An 18348-nucleotide genomic window follows, 5' to 3' on the forward strand; every position below is an offset into this window, starting at 1 on the left:
TGAAGCCAAGTACTTCATTACAGTATGAAAGTAAATAAGTGCCGATGGGAGAGAAGGAGCGGTGGAAATGAGAAACGCTTTGAACGTGCTGCCGTGATGTTGAATGTTCTGATCATCAGTGTTTGACAGGAGTGCTGGGATCCATTCAGCTCACATTCACCCATAAAACAAGACAGTAGATGAGCAGCATCAGCCAGCAATTACCTACTGCAGCAGAAACGCTACAACTGTTATAATATATGTATCTGTGTGTGTGTGTGTGTCTGTGTGTGTGTGTGTATCTCTGTGTGTGTGTGTGTGTGGTGTCTGTGTGTGTGTGTGCGTGTCTGTGTCTGTGTCTGTGTCTGTATGTCTGTGTGTCTGTGTCTGTGCGTGTGCGTGCGTGCGTGTGTGTGTAGGGAGGTTCTGCAGCTGGATCCTCCAGAGGTGTTGAACTCTAAACTGCAGCATGCGGCGTGGGGTGTTCAGGGCCAGCAGCTGGTGAGCTCTTCTTTCGCTATCCACATTTACTCTTTATCCACTCTTAATAGTGGAGCTGTTGATTCCAGAGAGACAGACTATAACACTAAATTGTTAACAGTTACGTTTTTGCATTGTGTTTGTGTTCGTTCCAGTTTGTGAGTCGTCATCTCTTAATATCTTTGAAAGCACAGACATGCGTCCGAGTCACTGAGCTGCTCATATATGTGCTAAAAACACTATAAATACAATATATTAAAATCTGGAGGATCATCTTTATATATTGTCATATCAGCAAGCCCTAAAACCCACTCTGTAGTACAGCACTAATACATTATAGACATGACAGTACGACTCTCTGTGAAACTGCTTTGAAATGAATTTGACTTGACTTGAGGACACACACCGGATTCAAACTCGGGTCACATGTCTAAGCAGAGTGTCAGAGCGCATGCAATAACACTGAATAAAACACAGCCAAGTTTAAGTCTAGTTGTAGTATTTAAAGTTGGACTTCCTGTCATTTTCTATAAGTGTGAATTGATGGTGTGATTTAATAAGAGCATGATTGAGATTTTAAATATCTTCTGTGTGTGTGTGTGTGTGTGTGTGTGTGTGTGTGTGAGTGTAGGTGTACATATTTGAGAATAATATTTACTATCAGTCGGATGTCAGGAGTAACTCGCTGCGACTGACCTCGTCTGGGAAAGAGGGCGTCATCTATAATGGCATTGCTGATTGGCTCTATGAAGGTGAGACTTGCTCTATTATATCTCTGTATAAGATTTAAGAAATATATGATGATGATGCATTTTTTCTCTTTTGAGACACAGATTAGCACAGTAAGTGTTGTCCATTTTTCTCTTGTGTAAGTTGATTGTACGTTAGCTCACAGTTTCTCCAGATGAAGATGTGTGGTGAAGCTCAGCTGTTTGTGTTTGACTCTGAGATCTTATACAGCAGAGATAAAAAGTCCAGTTTTCCATTCAGTTTTTAAAACTCTTGTTTTGTTGGAAACACACATGCACAGAGGAGGTCCTTCACACGCATGTGGCGCACTGGTGGTCACCTGACGGCGAACGCTTGGCATTTCTGGTCCTGAATGACAGTCTTGTGCCAAACATGGCGCTGCCCACTTTCACTGGCTCTACATACCCTAAAGGCAAACAGTACCCGTATCCAAAGGTAAGTGTCTGCGCTTGACCTTCACATCCTCATGCTCAGATGTACACAACCTCCTAATAATCAAATTCAGCAGTTTCAATCAGATCCATTGCCCCAGGTATATAAAGACAAGCACTAGCCATGCAGTCTGCATTTTCAAACATTTGTGGAAAAAATGGGTCGTTCTGAAGAGCTCAGTGATTCAAGCATGCATGCCACCTATCACAGTAACAGTGTCAGTTCATGAAATTTCATCCCTGCCAGATATTCTACGCTCAACTATAAGTGGTATTATTGGAAAGTGGAAGCATTTAGGAGCAGCAGAAACTCATGAAGCGGAAGACCATGTACAGTCACAGAGAAGTGCTGAGGTGCATGGTGAATAAAAGTCACCAATGCTCTGCTGATTCCAGAGCTGAAGAGCTCCAAACATTCACTGGCATTAGCATCAGCACAAAAACTGTGCGGCGGGAGCTTCATGAATGGGTTTCAATGGCCGAGCGATATCTTAGAGAGCAACATTTTTACTTTAAATTTTAATTCATATTTAAAAAATGTGAAATTATTTGAAAATTATTTAAAAAAAATCTCTCAAATAAACATACTTTAGATGACAACTTCTTGATTCTGTAATCCTATTACAGTATTTTTCACAAATAAAGAAATATAAAAAATATATATATAAATAAAAAGGAAGTAAACACTGTAACCAACAGGGTAATCTGGGAAGTTTGTGAGCATTGGGAATCATATTTTTTCAAATAAAGCCAAGGTAACACTCATTTTACACACAGCACACAGTGAAAATGACATGAATATGACAGTGGGCAAATGGATAAAGCGCAGCATAGTTTGAAATGACGAGTTTAAAGTTAGTCGATCGCGCAATCCTGTCTGATCGACCGTCACGCAGAATAGATGCGATCACGCAGGACACAACTGCACACTTCACAAGATCTCACAGCTGGATTCCACTAAGTCTGCGAGGTTTGTAAAATGAATAAAAAAAATGAAATGTAGGGCTGGGCAAGTTAATGCGTTATTATCGAGTTAATAGTTTTTTATTATTATGAAAGTCCGTTGCTCACTGGCTCTGAATACACATACAGACAAACCATATGGGTCACAGGAGGGGTGGGATGTTGATCAGTACTGGCTTGGGATGGGTGTCATCACGCGTCTCAACCAATGAGAGCATTTGGGGTGGACCTAAGACATGAAGCTTCACATGAAGCGCTCACCACTTTATAATCATAAGTGGGAAATAGGAAGTTTCCGATAGCATGTGAAGACAGCTGAGAAGCGCTCTCGCTCACCACAGTGGAGTGCATCGTTTTGTTAACTTTGTGGTTTATTATTTTGAGTCGTTTGGGATGCGGTAACACACGACCCTCTCACAGTATATTGCTTTACAGATCTATCACTCTTGCCGCTCAGAAATGTTCACACTATCATGCTGCATGTATCAGAAGTTTGGTTAAGCGCTCACACTCACTGATCTATATATAACTGAACCGCGCTCTGGCCCACCTCTTCCTACCGAGCCAGGGACGGCTAAACGAACCGCGCCTGAGTGCAGCACGGAGCGATCACACTAGTCAAACGAACCGGGCTTTGGGGGTCAGACGTGCTCGGGCACGGTTAAGATTGTCTAGTGTGAACACACCCTTATTCTCCCGCATCCCACACACACGAGTCTCTACCCGCCCGCACCAGCACTCCCATCAGTGTTGTTCTGCGCTGCACTGGGTCCTGCGGGAGTCCAGGTCTCTACACGGAAAGTGCCTGTTATGATCGAGGCTCTGGACTCTGAGCATAGCTTGTTTTTCTATAACAAACTATAAAATATTTTCTATAAAAACGTTAATGCCCTGGTAATTTGATTAAATTAATGTTATAAGTTGAGATTTTCAAGAAATATTTTAACTGCTACTATGTAAATGAACACTGCTGTAAAAAAGCACCTTATTTGTTTAAAGTGTTTGCAAACCAAATGTTATTGCACTTTTGTTCATATAGCAGTACTTTTAAATGAAAAAAGTGCACAATACACTATTTTTGAATTCATTATTGAATTTTGTGCATAACAATGTGATTAATCGCAGAAAATCATGAGATTAATCGCGATTAAAACTTTTAATCGTTGCCCAGCACTAATTAAATGTTTATTAGACATTCAAAGATTTGTTTAAATTATATAAATGCGTATTTCCTAAATGCTGACGGTAAACGAGGAAGCATTATAATGCTCGCCTTTCTATTACTATTGATTTAAAAGCAATCGTTTTAATACTTTTTTGTATACTTCTACTTTAATACTTCTTTTAATTCCTTTGTTTAACAGTTCTATCTGATTATTAGACGGACTTCTATCCATATTAGACAGAACTGTTAAATGGTAACAGCAAACAATCAAGAGTGAGAATGTGAGCTCTGTGTGTCAAAAATAAAAGTCCCGCCTCGAACACATCGGCCAAACAGAAAAACATATAGGCCGATGCCGATATTTGAAAAATGCCATATATCGGTCTTGCCGATATTTCGGTCGACCACTAGTCTGAATTTGGAGAACGTTACTTGTCTGACTGCATTGTGCCAACTGTAAAGTTTGCTGGAGGAGGGATAATGCTATGGGGCTGTTTTCAGGGGTTAGGCTAGGCTCCTTACTTCCAGTGAAGGGAAATCTGAGTGCTTCAGCATACCGAGACGTTTTGGACAATGCTGTGTTTAAAACTTTGTAGGAATCGTTTGAGGAAGGGCGTTTTTTTATTCCAGCATGACTGTGACCCAGTGCACTAAGCAAGGACCATAAAGACATGGCTGGAGGAGTTTGGTGTGGAAGAACACAGAGCCCTGACCTCGACCCCATCCAACACCTTTGGGATGAACTGAAACAGAGATTGTGAGCCAGGCTTCTCAACATCAGTGCCTGACCTCAGAAATGCTCTATTGGATGAATGGGCAAAAATTCCCACAGAAGCACTCCAAAATCTTGTGGAAAGCCTTCCCAGTAGAGTGGAAGCTGTTAGCTGTTAACGGGGACCAACTCCATATTGATGTCTATGTATTTAGAATGAGATGTCATTAAAGTCAGGCGTCCCAATACTTTTGTCTATATGGTGTATCACATTGTAAGGTGGGACAATTGAAGAAACATGCGTCATTATTTGATGTAAAATGAGCATGAAGTTTTAAAAGGGGGAAATAACAGGGAAATTCTGGGTTGCCTTTCTAAAGCCTACTTTTAACCCAGAGCAGTTTTTTTTGTAGTATTCAACATGTACAGTGTGAAAAAATAATACAGTTAAAATATTACGTCTCAAAGCTACAGACACCCAATCACACGCCTCATTCACAGGCATGTCAATATGTGGCATAAACAATAGTTTCAAACAATAGTTTCAATGCTTGAGGGGAAAACTGACAGATGGTGATGGAAAAAATGTGACCATTTCATTCTTCCCTTTATAGTCCAAAAATTCATGCAGGAAGAACTTAATAGTATAGTATAGTACAATATATAATATGAGGATGTGCAAAGCTAGAGTCTGTAAGTAAACGGGTCGAATGCCGCGTTTGTCCAGTTACTGCAAATAAGATCATTAACCCAGCGTTTAGGAAGGTACAGTGTGAAGCGTCAGTTTATGAATAACACCATTAATTGTTAACCCGGGTATGAGCAACATTCAAACATGAAACAAAATTCCGTTTTGGATTCCATTTACCGGGGTTTAGAATGACCCATAATTAACTAGATTAAGTGTGAATATTGTGCAGTGATTCCGGGTACAGCGGTGTTAGGGAGTCCACTGAGACCCATGCATGATGGGATTGATACAGACACTCGCTTTGATTTCTTGTTACCTAATTGAATGACATTCTGACATTTTGAAGTGTGACTCAATTGTTTAGAGACATTTTAGGGCGGCGGTATGTTGAAGGAAAAGTCACTTTCCTTTTGTCATCTGTCCTTAGTGAAAAGATCGAGTTATTTGTGTAGTTCATGTTTTTATAACTGTAAGTGTTCACGCGTGTTGTGTTTGCAGGCTGGGAAGCCCAATCCCATGGTGAAACTGTTTGTAGTCAATCTGTATGGACCGACACACACTCTTGAACTCACACCACCAGATGAACTCAAGCTCAGGTATGGAGTTTGTGTGTTTGGGTCTGTGGTGGAGACTCAGGCGATGCTATGATGCTCTCTGTGTCTGTAGGGAGCACTATGTGGTGATGGTGAAGTGGATCAGTAAGACCAAGACAGCAGTGCGCTGGTTAAACCGAGCACAGAACGCCTCTATTCTGACCGTCTGCGACTCCACCACTGGAGCCTGCATCAAGGTACATAGATCACACACATACACACACACACACACACACACACACACAAACACACACACACTAACACACACTCACACACACTCACACACAGGTTTGTTTTTATGGTTTATGTGGACTCTCCATAGGCGTAATGGTTTTTATACTGTACAGACCGTATATTCTATTGCCCTACACTAACCCTACCCCTAAACCTACCCCTCACAGGAGACTTTCTGCACTTTTAGATTTTCAAAAAAACTCATTCTGAATTATTTATAAGCCTTTTGAATTATGGGGACACTGAAAATGTCCTCATAAATCACCTTCTCATTGTAATACCTATGTCATACCCATGTTATTATACAAATTTGTGTCCTCATAAACCACAAACATGCACACACACACACACACACACACACACACTGAGCACAGAGCAGAGATTATAATGTGCTTTATAGCTGAATTTGTCTATGTCATTGTCATGATGATGATGATGATGATGTTTCTTTTCAGAGGCATGAGGAAACATCAGAAGTTTGGCTCTCAAAACAGGTGAATCTCCACTAGATGTTTGCATCATGATCTTCAGTCACATGAGTTTAATGCATCTCTGGCTGGTTCTCTAGAATCAAGAGCCGTTCTTCTCACGAGACGGCAGCCGCTTCTTCCTGACGGTCCCGGTAAAGCAGGGAGGACGAGGAGACTTCCACCACGTCGCCATGTTCACCTCTCAGGTACAGATACGGCAGGACAGAGCGATGCAGATGCGTTTGAATCTGTGTACATGATCAAGAGCTTGTTGATATCCTCATGTGTTTATGTAGGCACGTGTGGATCAGAACGAGGTGCGACATCTTACATCAGGTAACTGGGAGGTGACGCAGATTCTGGCTTACGATGAGAACAGCCAGAGCATGTGAGTAAAACATCAACCTGAACCCCAATATGTCACGATATACACACCAGGCCTCTCTACAGCATAACACGCATTTCCATCAAATAATGAAGTGATCAGCAAATGTGATCTAACTGTATTACATGTGATCACAGTGTTTTGAAACCACTATAAATCTTAGTCTGTTCTAATGCAGATATTTCCTGAGCACTGAGGGCTCCTCGACCCGCCGGCAGCTCTTCAGGTGAGATTCATGTCTGTTTGTGTCCTTTCCTCCAGAAACGTTCATCAAATGCGCTCCTCAGAGTAAAACCTATTCATGAAATACATCAACACTGTGTCCTGAATTACAGTTTTTCTTGATTGCTAACACACAATTCATGAAACAATTCACCATTTTCTCACAACTATAAACACAATCTCAAAACTACAGACCAACTTGTGCAAACTTCAAACTTCCAGGTCAAAATCAAATAGTTTAGTCAAAAACATGTTCTGTTTTGTCAGACTCAAACTTTGGCCTCAGATGACACACAAACCTCTCAAATACACAGACTACTTCACTGCCTAGAGAACACTAGTGAGATCAATTCAAAACACTGTTACAAAAACCTCCTTTTGGGAAACAGGAATCCTTTTGCTAGTCAATGACTGTTACAGTATACAACATAAATCGAGGGGTGCAGATACAGTAAAATTCAGCAATAAACTTTAAGAAAAGTTAACTTTCATTACACTACTGTGAAGAGATCTTACAGTAGATGAAAAGCACTAGAAGAGAAAAGTTCAAAGACCAAACAACTGAATATACAGTAAACACACACTGGAATATACTGTCAGTTACTTTACAGAAATAAATAAATAATGAATGAATAAATAAATAATTAAATTCATTCATTTCATCCTCTTCCTCTTTGTCTCCCACTACCAGGATTCAAGTTCACAAGTTCAGGGTCAATGAGAGACTCATTCTGTCTCAGCATCATGTCTTTGTGCTTGAGTCCAGCCATATCACAAGTAATGTAGTCTTTTTTTGCTGGACAGAGAGAAAAACCCATCCAGCCTAACAACAGAATATACAGTAAACACACATTGGAATATTACTGTAATTAAATAAATTCATTCATTCATTCATTCATTCAGCATCCTCTGCCAAACTGCATCACAGTATTGGTATTATCCTTATTTGTTATAGCAGTTTCTTAGTCTTCTGACAAAAGACTTCTCTGCCTCCCCTAGACAGCCGTCTCTCAGTTCTGCACAAATACAGTACATACTTGGCTACAAATAAATCCAACAGTAATGAGTTTGAGGGTGTACTGTACAACATGTGCTACAGTGTTTACTGTACATACGTAGAATGATGAAAGTTCTCTCATCTGAAGTACTGCTGCTATGTACTTTAATTATATTTTATGTGTATTGTGTAAGTAGTATTGAAATCTTGTAGATGAGCCTGCAGGCCAACTTTCCTCATGATCAGTCCATGCAGAAGAACATGCTCAACTATAGTGCTTTGTATTTCATCAGGAACTAATTACCTTTGACCCCATTCCCTTCGTTTTTATTTTACCCTCCTCTTCCTCTTTGTCTCCCACTATCAGGATTCATTTTTCAAAACTCATAATCAGCTGTGCTCTTGTTCATATCATCCTGAGATTCTGACCTGTGTGCCATCAGTTTTTCTACTGAATGTTCACACATGGATAAATGTGTGCTGTTTGTGTTCATTTTGTGATTCTTGAGGTAGTTATATTGTGTGTTTGTGTTTTCTAAATGAGAACATGGTTAAACCTGTGCAAAATGATGGCGTTTTTGTGTAGAGTTTTGCAGAAAACTAAATTGGAACGTGTGTGCAAACAGGTGAAATGTGTTAAAAGTTTTGAGAAACATGTCTTTGTTTCGAGAACTGTATGAATGATGAATCAGTTATAGTGTGTTAGCAATCGAGAAAAACTGTAATGAGCGTCCCTCTGACGACGGTCGTGTGTAATAGTAATGTGAGTTCAGATAAGTTCGACAGGAAGCCGGGCCTCTGATTGGTCCGTTCTGTGTGCAGTGTGTCCACAGTAGGCTTGTTTCCACGGCGATGTCTGACCTGTGAGCTGAATAAAGCTCACTGCACATTCTTCAGTGCTATTTTTAGCCCCACTAATCAACACGTCCTACTGCACTGCAAAGGTATGAAGACCAATTATTATTTACTCCCACATGACAGTCCGCAGTCCTGATGAGTGACCTTTCACCCCGCTGTCCAAACTAGCACAGGTTGTGGTTAAAGTGTTTGGTTTTCCTGCAGGTCCAGGAGCGCCGACAGTGATCATACACTCTTTGAACACTGCCAGTGAGTATTTATTATTTTCATTTATCTTTCTATACATCTGTCCACCATGCCCTACGTTAAAAACTCAGTGTTGAATTACGCCTTGTGCCGCTGATCTCTCGTCAGATTATTACATCCTGGAGAATAACTCTGTGCTCAAAGCTGCTCTCAGATACAAACGAATCCAGCTGCTGGAGTACAGAAGCATCCAGACCGACCACTTCGGTAACGTAGTGCTCCATTCAGCTGATAAACCTATTTCAGCAGCTTCAGCAGACTGTGTGAAGCATTGGAAGTGCTGGATCTCCTGTAGTGAAACCTTTGAAGATATTTGATAGAACTTTGGTCTATTCTTCATGTGTTTTTGCAGAATTGCCACTGAAGGTCGCCTATCCACCCGATTTCTCTGAGTCCCGCACTTACGCCCTTCTGCTGATGATGTAAGAAGATCTGTGTTTGTGTGTGTGTGTGTGTGGGGGGGGGGTCTGTTGAAGATGAAGGCAGTTTGTAGTTCAAAGCGTTAATTTACACTCTGAGGATCACATTAATATGTTGCTGGTTTTCAGGTTTATCATATTTTGTGTGGAGGCCTGACAGAAATACACCATATGACTGAACTAGGACTGCCCTCGACTAAAGATTTTTCTCGTCGACTAGTAGTCATTAATTTTAAGCATTAGTCGACTTATTGCACGTTTATTAATAAATTTAAAAGGCATGTAGCCTTTAATTGCCTACATTGCCTAATAAGCGCTCAAGCGCATGCATAAAGCTTGCCACAGCACACCGGCAGAAGTAATGATGGTGAATGTGTCAGGGAAAAACAGTAAGATTAAACTGCATTAACATTTTAATAACCTATTGATAAACTAGTGTTTTCTGTGATTTCGGCTTAAGAGATGAATTCAGCGACAGTGACTCATCATCTGCACAGTAGTGGATGTGCCTGCAGGCAAGTTTCATACGGATTACATAATCTGAGAATAGGCTATTTGTTTTTCAGATTTGAATTCTTTCATTTGAAAGTAGACATTTCACTCTCTATAGATATATTTTTCATGTCTGTAAGGCAAGTATACACAGTTTCGCGCTCAAGTTCACAGAGACAGAGACGGCAGAAAGCACATCCTATTTGCTTTCATTATTTTACAAAATCGCAATGTTTTGTTGTTATAGTGAGTGCACATACATAAACTTAGAGGCTTTACAGATTTGAAAGATGTATTACTCTTATCTGTATGACAAAAATGACGAAGTATTTTAAGAGCAAGTGAGCGCACCGGCGCCTCCATCTGTCCTGCTGTGAGCGCTACTGTTCAGACACTTGAATAGCGCACATTTCTCTAGGTTAACATTAGATTGAGCGGCCATGTAAAGTTGCTACTACTTACATATTTCAGATGATAAGCCATATTTGAGGTTGATGTATGATCGTTTGGATGTACTGTATTACCAGCCGTTAACGATCTGTCCGTCACTGACTGCATGACCTCACTACTAACCGTGGATTTTTTTTCTGCGACTAAGCAACCAATACAATTTTGGTCGACCAATCCTCTTCCCGTCGACTAAATGTTAGTCAACTATTAGGGGGCAGCCCTAGACTAGAGCATTACAAAATTGCTCTTTTTTTTTACATAAAAGTCAATGAAGGACACGGTCAGGATGAACTCGATTCCCTCAAGCAGACATTGTCCTTCATCCAGATCACTGAAACACTGTGTGTCAGCCTCACCACATCCGAATGCTGAGTCCTGACCTTTGCTCATTCTCTGCATGTCATGCCATTTAGAAACTGAACTGAACTGAACGTTTCTTCAACATTTCCAGGAGCACCTGCAGTATTTCTATCTTTGATTTCCTCCACTACATCATCTGAACGGTACACTGAGACTCTTTTAGAATAAATAACAGATATTGCTGCATCATCAGAACTGTACAGCAGTGATGCAAAGATTTTGACTGGCTGTTTTCCCTAAACCACAAAAAGTCAGTTGCAAGCAAAAAGAAATCTGCCATCATATCATGTTTTTTGGAAATGTTCATGGACTACTTTCACAAATTTCTCTATGCTCTACTTACATTGGATAGAGGTTTTGTTCATTTGGTGCTATTAGATCTGTCATCTCTGCATTGGTTCATGGGGTGTCTTGAGTAGTTTTGTCACTCAAACAGCGCTGACTCCCTTAACTGTTCTCCTAAAACCCTGTGATGTGCAGATAAGGCGGATTTTTAAATTGAAATGTCCACTTAACAACTCTTTGTGAGTAGAAATGGTGTCACATGTTTCTCAGGCTGAATTTCAAAGGCGCTGCAAACACACTTGACCAGAACCAGGAGAGGCACGTTATTTCAGATCAGAAGTACATCATGAAAGCTGAATGCACATAAAATGTCTCAAGTTACGGATGTAACCATGGTTCCCTGAGAAGGGAACGAGACACCCTTTTAGCCCTTTTAACCAGCGCCCTTTTATACTGGTGTCCGAAGCATACATCTAAAAACGACAATAACACTGGCCGGCGACAGCCTATGATGTCATTACCCTGTGCGATCACAGTATAAAAGGGCGCTGGTATAACATGTCATCCGCTTCTTTGTCTGAAGCTTGCCTCCGAAGCATGGCAAGGAAACTAGAGGATGCAGTGTCTCGTTCCCTTCTCAGGGAACCATGGTTACATACGTAAACTGAGACGTTCCCTTTCGAGGGAACTTCGAACTGTGTCCTCTAGTGGGCGCTATGGGGAATGGTATACCCATGCCACCATGCTGAGGGGAGTGCATGCCAGAAAACCACAGCGAGCACTAAGTACCAACTCTACCATAGCCATGGGAGTTGGCCCTAGGACGCCTTAATGGCTGTCAGTGACATTATCCCCTCCGGCCAAGGGCCTGAGCTGCATACCCTAAACAATTTACCTAATAATGGCTGGGCTGGAAAGTCCAAGCCTAGGGCAGAGCTCAAGGCTTGGAATCAGAAGAAAGAGATTCCTTTAAGGGGTACGGCCAGGTGTCTAAAAACCACACCAGACCTTGGCCTGTCACCCAGGGGGGGCTACCACCGGTTCTGAATAAGCCTGCTCAAAGAACTGACTCGACAGATCTTTGGTAGCAACACCCTGTTCAGAAATGTATCAACAGAGATACATTAGTTGAGTGGAGCCCAAGGCGAGAACCGGGGCCTAAGCCAAATCAGAGAAAGGGAACGAGGCTAACAGCGCGTAACCCTTACCATACAGGATTTTAGAAAGTGCGCAGAATGCTTAGCATGCACACTTACCTCAATGTGGATTTTAGAAAGTGCACAGAGGCTTAGCATGTGCACTTACCATAGCATGGATTTAGAAACACCGTTGCTTAAGGGGTAACCGAGGCTGTATTAAGCCAGCCTAGGGGCCCTATGTGACTGTGGCACGCTCACAGAACAGATTCCGAAGCATCTGCTCACAGACCACAAACGCTCAGACGGGAGCGGCAGGCTCAAAGACAACCCTCTGAGGTGAGGGGAGCACTACCTGGCTTGACCCGAATAGAGAAAGCTTATCAGGGAAGCAGCAAGCGGCCCAACTATCTGATGTCACTGCCATGGAGCTCAAGAGCAGAGGGTTCAACCCCAGTTAGGAGAGAGAGGAACCCAGCTCGACCCCGAAGCGACCAATAGCCCAGGGTAGAGGACCTAACTCTCGAGTTGAGAGGAGGACTCAACCAGCTTGCCCAGGACCGGCGAGTTTAAAGGAACCCTCCCGCAGTGAGGGGAGCACAGCCATGTCCGGGGCAGATAGATTGCAAATGGGACATCAGGAATAGGATCCTGCTAGAAGGGGATCACACATTTCTAAGGGAACAACAAGGTCCCAACGTAAAGGCAACTGACCAAGAAGGCGACAGAGACTGGCCTAACACTAAGTTTGTTGCAAAAGGGGTCCTTCGGGAGCAGCGCTCTCGGCTCTCAAGCTGAGGCGGGCCCTTACAGCACATACTGGGAGCGACTCATAGCTAACCCTCACAGAGAGGGGAGCACTTCTCAGTTCGACCAGAACAGGGTGCTAGATTACAAGGGGTAACCCAGCAGGGCCCAATAAGAGATGATTTCTATCTCAATAGAGAATGTGGGTCCAGTATAACCAGACCCGATAGAATCTGAAGAAATAGCGTGACCCAATAACCATTCATGCGTATAGAGCTTACTGCTCCTCAGAGCAGAAGCTCAAAAGAGGGGTTTCCACAGAAACACAAATCCCTCTTACCTCAGGGAATGCAGTGTACTCCAGCCCACTCCGCAGAGGGGTGATTACTGGTTCATCCATAAGGGCAGTGTGACAGTGAGGACCCACGGGCCCGACCGTCTAGGGAGCATTAAACTCCTCAAAGCCTCAGCGAGAGGAGCTCTAGCTCAGAGAGCGTGCATGAAGGTTAAGGAACTACTCAAACCTCGGGAGACCCCTCAGGGTGAGAAATGAGTAGCGCACCCTGGCCAGAGGATAGGGAGCATGTCACGGATCATGTACTCAAAAGAGTACTAGCCCGCGAGACGGACCCGCAGGTTTTGAGGTTGCAGCGTTATACTGGGGACCTGATGCTGGGAGGCTTCCTCAGAAGCACAGGCTGCGTTTCCAAGCCGAAGATGATGGCTATCAACAGCTTGGATCCAGAACTGATGAGTGAAACCATCACTGTAAACGGTCAACAGCAGGAGGTCCTGACTTAGCAGGTGGGTTTTTTTCTAACCTAAAAGTCAGAAAACAGAACAGGTCCGAGTAGCACTGCAGAGAAAGGCTAGCATCGAATACACAAGAACTAGCAGTAGAGTAGAAAATGGATCGTACTCACCAACCATGGTTCCCGTGCATGACTCAGGCTCATGGATATAGGCTGGAGGCGAAGTCCGAACCCTGGACCTTCGTGGAATGAAGGATTTAAAGGCAGCCGAGCACGTCTTGGCCTCATTAAACTTCACGACCACCATCTCAACGGAAGTGCCGAAAAGCTCTGAAGGGGAAACTGGCGCATCAAGAAGAAAGCCCTTTTCTTTCGACCCGATATCCACCAGACTCACCCACAGATGTCTCTCCGTAACCATGGATCTGCCAATGGCAGTGGCGGCCTGCTTAGTGGCACGGAGAGCAAGATCTGTAGTGCGGCGCAACTCAGCCACCTCATCAGGGGATAGACCCTGGCCTTTATCCAGTCTTTCAGCAGATCAGCCTGATAAGCCTGAAGCACCGCCATGGTGTGCAACGAGGCTGCAGCCTGACCGGCTGCCGTGTATGCCCTGCCATTCAAACGAGATGTATCCTGAAGGGGTTTGAATGGCAGGGAGGGAGCCTTAAGAGAAGATGTTTCCCCCATAGAGAGATAGCAGGCCAGTGTCTCTTCAACAGGGGGCATCTTTTTATAAACATTCTCACGCATCCCCTCGATGTTGGCATAACTATTATGTTGGAATCTGTGGATGCGGGACGAGAATGGATTTTTCCAAACCTTCTCGATCTCCACATGAAAATCGGGAAGGAATGGAAGGCTCATCTGAGTTGGAGGGCTATGGCTAGAAAGAAAACGCTCATCGAGGTAGCCTCGAGGCGTCACTTTCTTGGCCCGCTTCCACGGCAAGTCAAGCCTCGCCGTGGCGCGATCCATAACTTCAAGCAGCTCATCATATGCAGATTATTATTTTTTTGGTTAACTTCAAGTCGGAGTGCAGTATAATGTGGTTATTTGAGAAGGACATGATACAAATCATCTGTCCAACAACTGCAGACAGATCCACACTATACACTTCCTATACAAACAAAAGGAAATTACTGATAGGGAGAAATTTCCCGTCAGGTCCTTTCCATGTTGTCACCGCGACCGCAACGCACAGCATGCATTCAACTCCCGAGGGAGCTAAACACGCTCCACTCAAACGCTAGATTACATCGGAAATCAAGCGAGAATGGAAACCGCTGCCGCAAATGCATCGCTATTCCCATGATAGGCAAACGCACTCATGCAAACGCTATCTACAAACTCAGGTAAATTGTGAAGTACTCACCTCCCCCTCAGTAGTCCCGCGAATACATCACGATGAGCATAAGCCGTCTCCTTGTGAGACGAGCGCATTCAATTCATGCTTATCCCTCATAAGAAATAAGCAATGAATGCAGAGCGCATCCAACTCTCTCGAGAGCTGAATGCACATGCTCTTCACCACACACACACAGCACGCGAGCCGTGTGAAACTGCAGGTATCAGAGCAAAGCCTCTGGCGAGAGAACATGCACTCCTAGTCGTGCTTAGCTTAACACTAACATAAACAAACGGTCAGTGAAGACGAAGCAGAGGATGACGTGTTATTCCGGCGCCCTTTTATACTGTGATCGCACAGGGTAATGACGTCATATGTTGTCGCCTGCCAAGGTTATTGTCGTTTTTAGATGTATGCTTCAGACACCGGTTACGCTGAAGGCGTTCCCCATAGCGACCCCTAGAGAATGCAGTTCGAAGTTCCTTTCGAAAGGGAAGTGACGATACACTGATGTGTTTTTTTATCTGTGTCAGTGATACTGCCCCCGCTGGTCAGCAGGTGAATGAGCAGTCCTGGACTGGACTGTTTAATCTGTATTTTCTCTGTATTTTCTCTGTGCTTATCAGTGATACTGCCCCCGGTGGTCAGCAGGTGAATGACCGTTACTCACTGGACTGGGACTCAGTGCTGGTCAGTTCAGACAATGTCATCGTAGCTCGTCTGGATGGCAGGGGAAGTGGCTTCCAGGGTCAGAAGGTGTTACAGGAAGTGCACAGGCGTCTGGGATCCGTGGAACTGCAGGATCAGCTGGCTGCTGTTGAGTAAGGACGTTTACCTGCTTTTTTCCTTCTATCAGTTGCTCAAAAAAATGACGTTTATGTCCTCATTTACTCACTCTCATGCTCTGTTTGGGTGATCTACACACAACATGCTAACAGAGTTGTGCTTTTGTTCCAGGTACCTGCTGAAATTGCCATACATTGATAGAACCAGGATCGGTGTGTTTGGTCGGGTAAGACTCAATCTCACACACAGCTGCTGTAATGGAAGAAAAACTGATGAAAACCTTCACAGTCCACATTCATCGGACATATAAACCTGTGTGTTTGCGTCTTTCTGCAGGGTTATGGAGGATATATCTCACTTCTGCTGATTAAATCCACTGAAAACTTGTTTAAATGCGCAGGAGCTATGTCGCCTGTGACGGACTGGAATTTGTATGGTAAGTTACTGATGTGATTGTGATTGAGTAAGGGTTCACACTGATGTGTAGTTTCAGACCCGTGATTTGGTGGTTCTGAGAGTGAATCTGATCTCTCTCTCTCAGCCTCGGCCTTCTCTGAACGCTATTTGGGTTTCCCTCTTCAGGATGACAACAGATATCAGGTTAGTGCTGGTTAGTTGTTATGGACTTAGACTCTGCTGGAATGTGTTTGAGATGTTAGTGACAGACTGTGTGTTTCTAGTTCTCCAGTGTGCTGCAGAATCCACAGGGTTTCAGAGACCAGACGCTCATGCTGCTGCACGCCACTGCAGACGGTCAGTGAGACCTGAGTGAGTGTGTGTGTGTGTGTGTGTGTGTGTGTGTGTGTGTGTGTGGAATATTTGCGTTCTTGCTTGTTTGTCTTGTAACTATTTTTCAATACTTGAGGTGTTATTAGATGGGTTAGCGGATCATTTGATTGCATTACTCTTTGTGCTATTTTTTTACTCATTGAGCCAGTTTTTAAAATCCTAATTCTGCTGGTATTTCCTGCAGCAAATGTTCATTTCCAGCACACGGCCGAGCTCATTAAGAACCTGGTGAAGGTGGGAGCGAATTACACACTGCAGGTACTGAACATGTGAACACTGCAGATAGACTTGACTGTCCACGCACAGCGTCACTGGTGTTGTGTTTTTCAACAGCAGAGTGTCTTTGTTTATTGATGCTTGACTGTAGTCTAGTGTCTGATCATTTTCTGGATGGTTGTTTTTCAGATTTATCCAGACGAGGGTCATTTCCTCTCCAAGAGCAGTGACCGACACATGGCTTCAACACTGAGCAGCTACTTCAGATCCTGCCTGCAGGAGGAAGTGCTTTCCATCAGTGAGGAGGAGGAGGAAGAGGAAGAGTAGTGTGAAGATGAGACACAACACACAAACACGTGCAGACACTGACACACACACACACACACACACACACACACACACATTGGGACAATGAAACACACTGGACAAACATCCAGAGCAGAACACTCAGATAAACAGAGAGAGCCAGGAGTGAGTGAGAGTGTATGTGTGTGTGTGTGTGTGTGTGTGTGTGTATGTGAACGTATATATGCATGTGTGTAACCGTTAGGATGAATGTAGCATTAGAGCCGTGTGTGCGTGTGCGTGAGAGAGAGATTTTCTGGCATATGGATCATTATCGCTGGAAATGGATTGGAATATTTCACATATCATAAATCACTAAGATTTCTGATTGGCTGATGCATTGGCCAATCACAGCACAGACTGTCGGGTGGAGCTGCTCCAGTCAGCCATTGCATGGTCTTTTTGCTTTGCTTCACTTCTTTTGCCACTCTCTGTCTGTCGGTATGGTGTCGCCCTTCAGAGGAGCTGTGTTTGATTGCATTTCTCCACTCGCTAAGAAGCGTAATTCCATCCATGAAAAGCTGGAGCGTCTGTGTGAAGAGGGCAAAGTCTCGGCAGCACACGTGCCTGACGCTCACTGTGTGTGTGTGTACAGTGCATTCTGGGATGGTGCTGCTGTATTTAGGACAGAAGAGGGCGTACAGATGTATTTTTGGACATTCATCCGGCAGATCCGCTCACAGACTGTTTTGGATCAGTTTATTTGTATTGCTGACCATTTAGTTTTACTGATGGTGGTGGTTGGGGGGGCAGTCATGTCTATAAATAAACAACTAGTCCAAAAACAACACAATTTCATTTTGATGTGCTATATTTTACCATTAGAGTCCCTGTGCTTCATCTGATCGCATGCAGTCACACCATCAGCAGGAAGGACCGCAAACATCAGAACGGCACAGTCACGTCAACAGCACAATTATGAGAAAACGTTCATGAACGGCCTGGAATTAATGAATGCCACATACTTCAGCTCAGTTATTGGTCTGTCAGTTGAGACACTCTTTGATTTGAAGTGTTTTGGATGTTTATCATTATAGTTGACAGGAT

At 43.5% G+C, this 18348-nt stretch overlaps 1 protein-coding gene across 3 annotated transcripts in view; it reads left to right on the forward strand.

Annotated features, from left to right (window-relative positions):
• LOC107569026 (inactive dipeptidyl peptidase 10-like) overlaps positions 1-18037 on the forward strand; it is a 34381-nt gene extending 16344 nt beyond the window's left edge. For 2 of the 3 annotated variants that reach the window (XM_016255023.1, XM_016255026.1), the window contains 20 exons: positions 399-480; positions 1091-1211; positions 1490-1644; positions 5670-5767; positions 5838-5961; positions 6454-6492; positions 6567-6674; positions 6765-6856; positions 7032-7079; positions 8895-9016; positions 9135-9179; positions 9285-9383; positions 9529-9598; positions 15792-15986; positions 16123-16177; positions 16288-16387; positions 16493-16551; positions 16632-16704; positions 16925-16998; positions 17146-18037. In XM_016255023.1, coding sequence (XP_016110509.1) covers positions 399-480; positions 1091-1211; positions 1490-1644; positions 5670-5767; positions 5838-5961; positions 6454-6492; positions 6567-6674; positions 6765-6856; positions 7032-7079; positions 8895-9016; positions 9135-9179; positions 9285-9383; positions 9529-9598; positions 15792-15986; positions 16123-16177; positions 16288-16387; positions 16493-16551; positions 16632-16704; positions 16925-16998; positions 17146-17283 — 1897 coding nt within the window. In that variant the 3' untranslated portion in view covers positions 17284-18037. The remainder of the gene's footprint in view (positions 1-398; positions 481-1090; positions 1212-1489; positions 1645-5669; positions 5768-5837; positions 5962-6453; positions 6493-6566; positions 6675-6764; positions 6857-7031; positions 7080-8894; positions 9017-9134; positions 9180-9284; positions 9384-9528; positions 9599-15791; positions 15987-16122; positions 16178-16287; positions 16388-16492; positions 16552-16631; positions 16705-16924; positions 16999-17145) is intronic. The other variant, XM_016255024.1, reaches the window with a different exon arrangement.
• Positions 18038-18348: the final 311 nt, after the last annotated feature.

This window comes from Sinocyclocheilus grahami, unplaced genomic scaffold (assembly GCF_001515645.1).
Source record: "Sinocyclocheilus grahami isolate Dianchi unplaced genomic scaffold, SAMN03320097.WGS_v1.1 scaffold1303.1, whole genome shotgun sequence".
Lineage (NCBI taxonomy): Eukaryota > Metazoa > Chordata > Actinopteri > Cypriniformes > Cyprinidae > Sinocyclocheilus > Sinocyclocheilus grahami.